This window comes from Euprymna scolopes, chromosome 34 (genome assembly GCF_053919585.1).
Source record: "Euprymna scolopes isolate OS-2025 chromosome 34, ASM5391958v1, whole genome shotgun sequence".
In the NCBI taxonomy this organism is placed as follows: domain Eukaryota; kingdom Metazoa; phylum Mollusca; class Cephalopoda; order Sepiida; family Sepiolidae; genus Euprymna; species Euprymna scolopes.
The window spans coordinates 2,238,943-2,252,807 of NC_136515.1; the positions used below are offsets into that span (position 1 = coordinate 2,238,943).

General features: G+C 35.2%; 1 protein-coding gene across 1 annotated transcript in view; it reads left to right on the plus strand.

Moving 5' to 3' along the window:
* The window catches only part of LOC145259080 (molybdenum cofactor biosynthesis protein 1-like), a 71,085-nt gene extending 58,693 nt beyond the window's left edge, over nucleotides 1-12,392 (plus strand). Inside the window, exons 9-10 of the mRNA XM_080116714.1 lie at nucleotides 6,558-6,618; nucleotides 11,590-12,392. Coding sequence (XP_079972840.1) covers nucleotides 6,558-6,613 — 56 coding nt within the window. The 3' untranslated portion in view covers nucleotides 6,614-6,618; nucleotides 11,590-12,392. The remainder of the gene's footprint in view (nucleotides 1-6,557; nucleotides 6,619-11,589) is intronic.
* Nucleotides 12,393-13,865: the final 1,473 nt, after the last annotated feature.

Consider the following 13,865-nt stretch of genomic DNA (forward strand, 5'->3'; position numbering starts at 1 on the left):
ACATACTATTCTGTATTTCTTAAAAAGTCACACTTTTATAAATATACTACTGTGCTGCCTTATTCATCATCAGCCCTTCACAGCTGCCCTCCGTTGTTTTCGCATTGTATCATTTTAGTGTTATTAATTAAGATTTGTCTTTAATCAAAGAGATGGAAAATTATGTTTTTGTAGGTAAATTACACTAGAATTTACAAGATGCATGTTGAGGCAACGGGATAGTGTAGTGGTTGTCAAACCAATGTAGCTATTAGTTTTAATATTGTTACTGAGGTTACATACTCCTAAAGAACATTTAAATAGCATCATTATCATCATCATCATCATATGAATCCGAAGATTCTGTTATTGGCAATGGTTTCCCCGATGTTTTTCTAGTCAAAATTCTTTCTAGAAAGACTTTGGGTACTTGTGTAAGTGACCACATGAAAGTTGCCAACGTCCTAAGTGAAAGTGAGTTTTTGTAGAACAAACTGGATTCGAACTTGGGGTACTCAGGTTGTCAGTCTGTGTCGTTAACCACTGCACCACCGTCACCTCCCAATTTGCTTTTTTTCTAATGTTTTATTGGTTAATGAAAAGTTGTTTGTTGCTATAGGATTTTGGATCTTAACTTTTCTTGAAAAACTTTTTTTTGAAATCAAACAAATATTTGTAAGTTTTTAATTTTTCGATTAAAATCATTTTTCCTTTCTTATTTTCTAATTAATGATAACCAATGAGCCACTCTTTTTCAAAAACTAGATCATACTGTATTTTCCAATTCTTTATTGCATAAATCAAATTGACAATGAATTTCATTAGAATTTGGTAGCCCTTTAACATTTTTATAACTTTAAATGAGAAGAAAAGGCCATAAAAATATTGTACACAATTCACCTTCACGTGCCCCGTGGCGGTTTCCGTTGGGGTGCTAGCTACAGATGACATGTTAACCAGTCCTCTCTATCCTTCTGTCCTCCGCATGTCTGACCACCTTGCTCAGCTTCAATCCTGTCTATTCTGTGATGGTTTCTTCCCATCTCTTCTTCCATCTTCCTCTCTTTCTTTCTCCTCTGACTCTTCTCTGGAGCACTGTTTTTGCAAGCCTTTCTCCTTTTGTTACCTGGCCCTGTCAGTGGGGCATTAGAATACACCGACTGCCCCCCTGCAGAGGGTAAAAGTCCCTCAATGGGGGTCCTGGATATGACCTTAAACTATATCCAGTGGTGAGGCCCCAGCTTGCGGGCTTTGGGGAGTGTGGAGCCACCCTTTAATTACCATTGCTCCCAGGTCCACTCTGACCCAGAGTGGTAGTACCTGTTAGGGTTCCAACTATGGGTTAAATAGAAACCGACTTGAAAATAACAAATATATTCTATTAAAAATTTTTTCTTCAAAAATCTTTGGATTCTGCATTAAATAACCCGAAAAGGGTTGATATGCCGTAAAACAAAAACAAGCAACCAACCAACCTTTTGTTACGTGGCCGAACCATTTTAGTTTACGCCTCCTGTTTGTGGTGAGAAGATCTTCATAAGGACCAATGCTTTATTCTGTTTTTGACTTCCTCATTGGTTATGTGGTTTTTGTAAGAGATTTTTTTTTTTTTTATTCAATTTTCACCCCAAACAAGGCACAGTGCCACTTTGAAGCAGGGGGCTACTATCAGGGACTTAATTAGCGGGGTCATTATGAAGGGAGATGAGTAGAAAGATGTTTGTTGACATTACACTTTGGTGGTCTTTGGCCTGAATCGTTTTCTGCTTTAAGGGTGCATGTTTTACAAACATACAGGAAAACTGCACAGCACAGACATTTAAAAAAACAAATATCCTACAGGGTGAACAGAAAGTCCTTGGACCAATTCAAAAGTGGTTTATTAATAGAAAATTACAAAAATATAAATTAAACATGAATGAAAATTATAAGTTAGGAAACCAAGAATAAATTCAAATTATTTATTTTCAATGTGATGTCCCTTCCTTTCGATTAGACGTTCAATTCTCTGTCTGCAGTTACCAACTGAGGCACGCAGCGTTTCCTGAGGTATTTTAGCCCATTCACTCAAAAGAGATGTCTTCAAAGCATCACCACTTGGATGAGCAACAGAACAGACCTTTGCCTCCAACAAAGACCACACCGAAAAATTCATGGGATTCAAATCAGGCGATGCAGGAGGCCACATCTCCTTACTCCAGAATCTTGAAAAATGACGTTAGCACCAGTCCTGAGTTTTTCTGGAGGTGTGGGATGGTGCTCCATCTTGTTGGAAGATTAAAGGCTGATCTTTGAAGTATTTCTTCATCTCTTCAAATGCTGGAACCAAAATATCGTTAATGTAGCGATCTGTGTTGATCTTAACCCCCCTGCTCCACGAAAATCAGAGGCGACTTCCAAGATTTGGAGACTGCAGCCCACACCATGAGGGAAGACGGCTTTTGTTGGCAGAAAACTATTCTCACGGAGTCATCAATGTTTGCTGAAGATTTTGCATAAACTCTGTCGTTCTGATTGTTAACAGTCGCTTCAATTGTGAAGAGTTTTTCATCAGAAAAAACGATCTCTCGCTCTGCCGTGCCAGCCTTCAGTTCTCCAAGAAGAAGCTTTGCTCTTTCAAGTCTCTTGTGCTTTTGGGCAGGTGTGAGGTACTGTCTCTTTCTTATCTTGTAGGGGGACAACTGGAGATCGTTTTTTACGATGGTTCTCATCGAGGTCACGCTCACATTCATGTCTTTAGCCATTTGTCTTGCAGATCTCTTCGGGTTCCTCCTTACCCTCTCTTGGACAGCTTTAATCACCTTCTTTGTTCGAGCAGTGCGAGGTCTTCCACTCCTAGGACGGTCTTCAGATGGACCAAGTTTCTTAAATCTGTTCACAACATGGTACACGGTGGATTTAGCCACTTTCAAGAGCTTAAAAATCTCTGAGTTTGTCCTTCCCGCGCAATGAAGCTGAATTATGGCCTCTCATTTGCTTATTTTTCTGAGAGTTTAAACAAAATTATTTTAATATTTTTGTTGAAAATAATTAGATCAATAGTTAGACTAAATACTTACTTTATTCGAAAAGAGAAAAAGTGATTTTAACAATATTTAATTTTAAAACTAAAAATGGTCCAAGGACTTTCTGTTCACCCTGTATATTACATTTCTATTTCTTGATTATTGTTTTATTCTAACTGTCATTCTAACTTATTAATGTTGTATTGTCGTGTCATAAAATTGGCGTTTGTTGTATATTGGTTGAAATTGGAATGGAGATGATATATTAAAACGTGTCTATTTATAAAGGATTGAGTGTTTAATTATCTTACCAGAGTTAATGTCGTTGTGTGTGTGTGTTCGTCTAGTGGCCTTTCTATTACATATGTTCATATGCTGTTAAGTGTGAATATGTGTGTGACATGCATTTTCACATACCTCTGCTTCTTCGTTGGTCCATCTGGAAATTCTCGTCTGGGAGGGAGACTTGATACCTGTTTTTGGGGACGAAGATTTATTTCACACCAAGACAAGAAATTGGTTCTATAGTTTTTTTATTCACCTTCCAGTTTGTTCACAGAAGATTGGAAAGTGAATTTGGCCTTTGTTGTAGGTCTTATTTCTACCACGTCAGCGTTCGTTCCCCACCCCAGCGAAGGGGAGGAGACAACGGCGAAGCCATCCGCTCTCTTCCAAGTCCCAAGCAAATCTCCTCAATTCAGCTAACCTGATCAAATGACTCACACGCAATCCAATCAGCTGATCTTGACTTCCGGTCAACATGTCTACACTATAATTCACCCCTCCCCTCTCTCTCTCTCTCTCTATCTATCCTATAACATTAATTCATCTATAATCCCAAAAATCTTTAATCAAAATATATATGTTAAGCTACACAATCGCAAATTTATTTGATGTAATTTATTTCCTGTAATTGTAATCAATTGCATTTCTCCTCTCCCCCACCACCCTCTTTCTTCTTCTACCATTGCTCTCTCTGAACATGCACACACACACATACAGACATATAACTCTCTTTTATATAGATTCCTTGAGGATTAGTTAGCATAAGGGAATTAACTCCTTGAAAAGAAGTGACTGAAAAACAGACTTCTTCCCCATGACTAAATTTTTGTTGGTTTAGAGTTCAAAGAATTAATGTTTTTTTTCTAAATTTTAGATATTATTTATCCAGAGCAATGCTGATCAAGAATATACCAACTTTGTGGGTGTTTGTTTTGTAGTTTTTTTAAGCTTTAGTTGGACTCCCCTCTCTCTCTCTCACACACAGCCCCCCACACATACCCCATATACCCACATCCCCCACACCCACACAGCCCCTATACATATCCCTCACACATATCACACATTACCAACAAACCCACACTCATAGTCCCACATACCCACACTGCCCCTATAGATACACACACACACACACACACACACACACACACACACACACACACACACACACACACACACACACACACACACACACACAAGTGCTCTCAGATTATTTCTTGTTATTATATGGATTAACAAAATAGTTTTTATTCTACTTTTAATTCCATCTATTAATGTGATCTGTTTAATTATTTTTAAATTAAACTAGCAAAAGTACCCGTCATTGACTGGGTTCAAAAACAGCCTACAGAAAATGGACTCTGATTTATGGAAGTATGATGGGTTATGAAAAGGAAGGATTGTAAAGAGATAGCTTCGAATTTGGGGGTATCAAAACCAAAGCAAAATATGATGAAAGTAAAAATAAAATAGATAAACCCCATAATTTATTATACCATACCTGTTCACACTGAAACACTTATCACAATATTCTGTGGATCTATATTAAAAAATCTTGTTAAACTTTGAGACATATTTTCATTCTATGGAGGTCAGGCATGAACAAACACCCCATAATTTTATTATACTATATTTCTTCAAACTGAAATATAATTATCAAAGTATACTAACTCAGATAGATATGAAAAGTCTTTATTAAAGTTTGTGTCTATTTCCATTCTATGGAGGCCATGCGCGAACGCAGACCTCACAATTTTATTATACCATCCCTATTTAAGTTAAAACATACTTATCAAAGTATTATTATGTACATCTATATCAAAAACACTTGTAAACGTTTTTTTTTAATTTTTTATTTCCATATTTCCATACTTTGTGGACCAGGTGCGTACGTAGACTCCAAAATTTTAATGAATCATCATTATGCCAGATCAAACATACCCATTTCTGTGTCTCGATACATCTTCTATCATTATATGTGATCAGTTTTCTATAATAGTCAACCATATAGGAGCCTATTCGCCAAACGTTCAGCTTTATATTATAGATTATTTGTTTTCGCTATTTCTATGGACATTGTATAGATGTCTGCCCAAATATACTTTTCACTTATCCTTTGCATTGTATATACATCTTGATTAAAGAGGAAACATCTACTTGGTGATGGATTCCAGTTTTGAAACCGGAAATTAACAAACAGTATTTATCAAAAAAACAAAAAACACACACACACACACACATACACACAAAAAAACAAATACATGTATATTTTAAGTAGAAATTAACAAATTTCTTAAAAAAACACACACACACACACACATAAAATAAAAAACAAATACATAACAAATACTTCCTTTAGATGAAAAAATATAATAAAAACTATAGCAGAATTACCTCCTATATATACCATCTATAATTATAAATAAATAAATGAATATTTATTGAATTATTTATTATTTATTTATCTGTTTATGATGACTGAATAATTCCTGCATTGGCAAGCCTTCAAACTCACCTTTTTAAACAAATGCATAGTATATTTTAAATAGGATTTTATGTTTATTTTTTGGGGTGCGGCAGAGGCGGGGGGTCAGTTAATTTGTGTTTATCATTTTTTCTTTAATTATTTACTCAAGAAAATCAAACTGATCATTTTAATTGAAAAAAAAAAATTATTACAATCAAATCGAACCTGTTTTTATAAAAGAAATATTTTAATTTTTTTTACAAATAATCGAAAGGGAGAAACGTTCTACTCTTTTAGACGATTACAGATGGTTTTACATCCATGCCACTCAGACTTTGGGTTAGTGGTAAAGGAAATTTGGTTAGCAAAATGTTTACAAAGTAATGAAACTAAAAATTCCACCAAAATCTAAATGGTAGAAAAACTACTCTCAAGTCTATTCTTACCACATCTGCCCATGTTTTCAAACTAACCTATCTCTGCCCAAGTCTTTATTTATCCCTCTTTCTCTCAAATCCATTTTTATCACTTTCGCCCATATTTTCATTGACCTTCACCTTGTAAACTAAACCTGATGGCTAAACTGTTCTACATCTACATTTGATAAACTTGTCAATTTTTAATTTAAAAACCGGAATCCATCACCAAGTAGACTTTTTCTCTTTAACCCACTTTTTTTGGAGGGGGGGGGTAGAGAGAGAGAGAGAGAGAGAGACAGAGAGAGAAAGTGAGAGAGCTGTTAGATCTCTCTGAAGGATGTTGTTTTGTTTGAGGATGTTAAAAAAAAAGCATTCTCTTAATATTTTTTTCTTTTGTTTTTCCAGGAGTTCACAATATATCCCACATGAAAAACCGTCCGATGATTTTAATTGGTGGATAAAAAAGGTGAGGAATTTCAATTTCCTTTAAACACCAGCAGACCTTACATTATTATTAGTCCCATTTCCACATTTTAAGAATTTTTTAAAAGTTTTCATGAATGAATTGGATTTGAAGCCCATTTCTTTTTTACTACACAAGTGTTGGTGAATATCAAATATTTTTCAACTACAGAGTGACCCCCAAAAACGGGCCCCAACTATAATTAGGCCCCATTTCTTAGTGTTTTGTCCGAATTAAATGAAACTTTGGTCACAACTAGTTTATTATATTCAAAAAATCACATCAAAACACTAGGGTCATTGGCCTTTTTTTTTCTCCATTCTACAACATATGTTCAAGTTACCTCTCCTTATCAACCAAATTTTTTCACACGTACAAAACCACAGCAAAAAACAAAACAAAAAAAATATGGGCACATGTCTTTTCGAACTAATGAACTGATAGACATTTACACAGATCGCACGCATGCACACAATTTCAGTTATGCACCGGTTACCTGCCCTCGTCATGATTTCCATTTTAGCCGACATACGGCATCATACTTCCTGTTCCATCTCTTTCTTTTTTCTCTCTCTTTTCCATTCGGGCCACAGACAGGAACACATGTTTTTTGTCGTCTAGCTGTGGTGTAAGCATGTGCGTTATATTCCACTCGTGCCTCGACAGTCGTGTATCGTTTTCAAAGTAAGAATGAATACTTGTGTATATAAACTCTCACATACACAATGACATTCAATGCATATTTTTGGATCACATGCACAAAAAATCCAGACACACGTATGCACAAGAATATACATGTAATATTTTATATATATATTTATGCATATATATATATATATATATATGCATATATATATATATATATATACATTGTAACATTGTCTATATATTTATGCATATAGATATACATTGTAAAATTGTATATATATGCATATATATATATATATATATATATATATATATATATATATATATATACATTTTAACATTATATATATATTTATGCACAGGAATATACATGTAATATTTTATATATATTTATGCATATATATATATATATATATATACATTGTAACATTGTATATATATCTATGCACAAGAATATACATGTAATATTTTATATATATTTATGCATATATATATATATATATATACATGGTAACATTGTATATATATTTATGCATATATATATATACACTGTATATATTGTATATATATATTTAAACATATATATATATATATATATATATATATATATATATATATATATATATATATATATATATAGTATATTTATTTATACGAACGTTCTAACTCCATGCATGTATATACAATGAGCTCATATCCATAACAGATATTTCATTTCATGCATGGTATACTAGTGATGGGACGATTCCAATATTTTTCCCGATTCCGATACAATTACCGATTTTGCACTAAATTCCCTATTCCAATTCTTTAAAAATTGCTAAATATAAAACTACAAAGTTGTTATTTTTGCCGATTACCGTAAAAACACACGTTAAATGTCAATATATTTTTTAAAAGGTAAAAAGTTGTGGGGGATGATCTAATGATTTTAGTTTTAAAATTAATAAATATTCATTATTTTATCATTACTACGAGCAGTGGAAGATTTTGTTTTTAACAAAAATAAAAAAAGATAATTAAAGGAACCGTTTTTAGGCATCGGAAAATAGGCACAAAATTTCCTGATTCCAATACCAATTCTGTACTTCAAAAAGTTCTGGTTTTTCCGATTCTGATTTATCGTCCCAACTCTAATATATATATATATATATATATATATATATATATATATATATATATATACACATGTGTACACAAACACACTTTGCATTATTCAATACTTCTGTGGAAACAAATAATACTTGTATACATGTAAATACTTAACCCTGTTTTAGAGTACTTTATTTTTAATGCTTCTTTAAAGGTACTTTGGTTGTAATTATAATATTTCTTGTCTTGCGACTAAAATCCTACAATTTCTCTACTTAATAAAAGCACTATTTACCCGCTACAAGGATGGTTAATGTGCTCCATCCCCTCCAACAATAAATCCAAGACAACAAAACCATCTATGGAGCCAGTGAGTTTTCTCCTTTTCCCAGATGGTGACCAGCATGCCTGATGAAGGTCAAAGTCTACACTGACCGAAATGTTGTACAAAATAACACTCAAGATGAGAACAATAGTCTGATCAAAACAAGTAATACAATAAACCTTTTGTTACAGTTTCTTTCCTATTCCATTTTTAGGCAGCTGTATAAATTGCATATTTACCTAGTTAACCTATTCACTTGCTACTGTGAGTTTAGCTGTCCAAATAATTCCAATAATACAATTCCATTCGTTTTTTTTTCAAACGTAGCTTTATTTCTTAGCTATTGCATTTGTAGCATATTTACCTAGTTAACCTACTCGCTTGCTACTGTATGGCCCCTATCTGTTACAATGAGCTTAGCTGTCCAAATAATTCGAATAATAAAAGTCCACTTTTTAAAATGTAGTTTTATTTCTTTCCTATTGCATTCGTAACCAACTGTATAAATTTCATATTTACTTAGTTAACCTATTCACTTGCTACTGTAGTGCCCCTATCTGTTACAATGAGCATAGTTTTCCAAATAATTAAAATAATACAATTCCATTTTATTTCAAATGATGAGCAAAAATGAATTCATGTGTCACCCCCACTCTTTCACGGTGATAATTCTTGGCCGTCTAAAGTTACTGGTATGGGGAAGTGACCGAATTATCGGTTGATCGTCTAGTTATATATCCTGGAGCAATTCGTTGTGTACCCTCTTAACGACGAACGCTGTCGAAAGAGAGCCGTGGATTTTTTTGTGTAGTAAAAGAAAAAAAACAGGATAAAATGATTCTGCACCAAATATATATTAACAAAAAAAAAAACTGTACAGTTCTTATAATTCTTTCAGAGTCCTGAAGGAAGCGATATGTTATTATGCTAAGAATATGGTCGAAAGCTTCAGCTTGTAACCTTGTGGAGTGTCGGTCTCTGGGTGTTTGAAGAAATGTGTCAAGTCAAGAGCCAACTCTGCTTTGATTGTGTTCCTCTCTGCGCATCTCTTCTCCAAGAAATGCATGCGCATTCTCTCTTTTTTCCATCTGACTTGTTGATATATATATAAACAATTATATCGCCCTCTGAACATCACGCGGATATTATTTCTTTTTTTGTTTAGAAATTCAATTCTCAGTCCATAATTTAAATTATCATTTACAAAAATAACACAATGGCTTGCTTCAAAGATCTGATCGAACTCAAATAAACAGTTAGTAAATACAGTTTTTGTTAACCTTTAACACACAGAGTTCTCAGGTTTCTTAAATAAACAACTTGATACCAAGTGGTTTTGCCTTTCTTCCTAACGGGGAGGGGCATCAACCTACCCACACCCTTACTTCATTACACATGAATACCTCGAGATGTGAGAGAAATAGATGGAGAGTCGTAGCCATCAAGGCAAGACACCACTTGATGATGATGATCCCCAATTCTGCCAATTGATGCCACTTGTGTGAATAGTATCTTCTACTACAGTTTTGTATAGTTTTGTTGAAAATTGAAGAATTAAATACATTTTTTTTAACCACACACTCCTTTCGTCTATGATGGAAAAGAAGATCCTGCATGTATGCAACAGACATATTGCTGTATGGCGAGTTTATTGAATGAAATTATTAAATAAGAGTGTCGCTTATGTACCAATGTCGTTTTATTTATTTATTTTTTAAATTTTTTTTTTATTACATTTTCACCCCAAACAACGCACATTGCCACTTTGGTGTAGGGGGCTACTATCAGGGGCAGCAACTACTGGGGCACTATGTTGGGATTTGGGCAGCAAGATGTTGTTTCACGTTACACTTGAACTTCTGCATGTCAGTACAGTTAGGGAAGAAGGGACCTAGAATGGAATTCCAGAGTCTAGCGGTTATGGGGAAGAAACTACTGGAGTAGAAAGATCGTTTACATCTAGGGATCTCTACTGTGTGGGGGTGGGATTTAGCTGCCTGTCGGGTTTGTCGAGGGTGTCTGCAGTTCGTCAGAGCATTCACTATTAAAATACTTGTAGAGCAGGCAGAGGGATGCAGCGTTTCGTCGATGGGATAGAGGCTGAAGCTTAGATGCCAGTTCAGGGCCTATCAGATTGGCGACTCTCTTTTGAACCTTGTCTAGGAGCGAGAGACTAGCAGCAGATGCACCAGCCCAAATGTGACAACAATACTCCATACATGGGTGAATGGTGGCGTTATAGAGATACAGGATACTTTCAGGTGTCAGTAGTTTTCTAGCATGGTAGAGAGAGCCTACCTTTTTCGCAGCGGCCCTGGCAATGTTTTCAATATAATTGTTCCAACTCATGTTTCCTGTGAATGTTAGGCTAAGCAGTTTGAAAGATGTACTCTCAGACAAGGAGTCACTGGCCATTGCTATTGGTGGCAGAGAAGGTTTCTTGTAATTATTGAAGGAAACCAGTTTAGTCTTGGCAGCATTGAATGTGACCATCCATTTATGTCCCCATTCCACTACAGATGTGAGGTCATCCTCTAGTGTTTTTGCCATTTCTTTAGATATGTGTTCATTTGTTTTCCTGTCATGCCTGTTATAGAGCATGGTGTCATCAGCATATATACCCATCTCAGAGGCAGTTTTGTCGGGAAGGTCATTAATAAATATTAGGAACAATAGAGGTCCAAGGATAGAACCCTGAGGCACTCCCGCATAATTACAGATGTGTTGTTGTTTGTATTTTTATTATCATTAAAAAATAACCCTTATCCCTGAGTGGCTTCTGGGCCTTGATAAGTGGTGATCACCTTGTAAAAAAAAAATGTAATAAATGTTCTCAAACAATGGACGCACCCTGTATATTTTACAAATTAACATTTGTAATACTGTTTTCTTTTTGTGTCTCTTTTCAGATGTCTTCAAGAATAATTCAGCATTGGAAACAATTTTATACATTTGTAAAAAAGTTGATTTAAATTTTTTTTTTTGGAAATGATGTAGTTTCCCCAACCCATGCCTTGCTGAAGTATCGTCTTTAAAATGAATTTAGTATTACATATGAAGTAGAAAAAAAAAGGTTTTTTTAATTATCAACTTAGCCAGCACACGGTTCACCCTAGCAATGGACCTTATCTAAGCCAGTAGATCTAAAAACTTGGAATGGAGATTGTTTAAGATGAGACAAAAAGATGTTTTCTATAAAATTAATTTTGATATGGATAAACATTGAGATTGGCATTGGAGACAGATTACGATGAAAAAATGTATGCATAGCGATAAATTTTTTTCGTTTGTTTTTCTTTATCGTTATTTTCATTGCAAGTACTCGTCTGAGCTCCAATCTATAGTCCCTCCTCGTCAAACTTTCATGAAAAACACTCGTCTAACTGAAACCACTATCAATGATTTCCTCCCCTCTTTATCTGTACCTAAACCTAAACATAGATTCAATTCAATTTAGTTTCTTAGAACTGCGCACCCGTGGGACTGTCTTCCGTTTGCCTGCTTTCCAGCTGACTACAATATGGTTGTCTTCAAGTCCAGCATAAACAAATTCTTTATGAGCCGTCCCCTTAAGTAATCCAATTTACCAAATTTCCACTCCTAACGATTACTATGATATTGTCCCATTGAATACTGTACACTCATTAACCTTTATCCTCGATTGGCCTCCATGACTCGATAAGTTGTGACTCCTTTGTAAAAAAAAGAAAAACAATGAAACATTTTGGAGATAAAATCTATTTAGTAATACGCATATGAATGTGTAAATATAAGCAACCTTTTGTAAAAATCAACATTTAATTGCTTGGTACAACGCCATCTATTATATAAATTTCATCTGTCTGTTTAAATGTATGTATGTATGTACGCATATATGTTTGTGTGTCAGGTCATGTCATATGCTACTGGTACCATGTAACCCAGTACTACCTGCCTCATGGTCGGGTCACAGGCGACTAAACTGGTTCCCCCACCAAACTTGTCTGACAAGACGTTGCAATCATCATGTTTGTATGTCTCGTAAAAACCTTCGACAAAGGCGACGGATCCTGACAAGATTGGTATAATTTTGAAGCTCAACATCTCGGATGACAAATATCGAAAAATTGGCCAAAAACATTCATTCCTTCACTCTAAACTGGCCAATTTTCTACAAGGAGGGGGTCGATTTTTTGCGAGCCATTTTTGCAAGTCATCGTATCGGTTGGATTGACTTTGGCTAATTTCAACGTTCCGAACTTCGGGTCACGTCATTGAGTAGCGGTAAGACGTCAGATTTTCTTTCACTTTCTTTTCTACGTCACGACTCAAACCTGCCTACCTACTACCATTTTTTTTTTTTTACCACCTCTCTCCACCCCGGCTGCCTACTGTTGTTTTTGATATCCCCCCACCCACCCACCTTACTACACCACCTACACACACCCGAGCAACGCTGAGTACCCCCCCTACTACCACTTTTTTTTTAACACCTCTCTCCACTGGGACTGCCTACTGTCATTTTACACCCCTCCCTCCTCCCAACACCCGGGCAACGCCAGATACCCCTCCACCCACCCACCCCCGCCGCTAATTTTATATATATAAAAAATATTGATTCTTTTTTTTTTTTTTTTTTTTTTTTTTTTACACAGTGATCACCACTTATCAAGGCCCGGAAGCCACTCAGGGATAAGGGTTATTGCAAGTACATTACGTTAGTGTTGGAGATTTGATGAAGTGTTTACTTAAGGGGGCGGTTTTATTAGGAATTTGTTAACATTGGACTTGAAGACATCCAAGTTGTAGTCAGGTGGGAAGCAGCCAGACGGAACAGATTCTTCTAGCATATTTACGCATTTCAAACGTTTTTCTTCAGAATAAATGTGTGCAACCATGTGAATTGCAGTCAACAACATCGGCAACCACAATACTGTGTCCATGGTCTTCTCTTTTATCCGCTATTCTGGCTGTGTTTTGCATGTCCGGGTCTATATATATTCTTATATGTACGTGTAATATAATGAAAGTCCTACCTTCCATCTCGTCTCGTCGACCCAGAACCAAATCTCAGCATGGAGTGAAATGCTACGATGGGTCGGGAAACTATATGATTACTTTTTGTTTAAATAATCTTGGTGATAGCCTTTTTAGGCGGACCTGAAGAATCTTGCCCCCTCTTTTTTTTTTTTATTTCGTCTTTTTA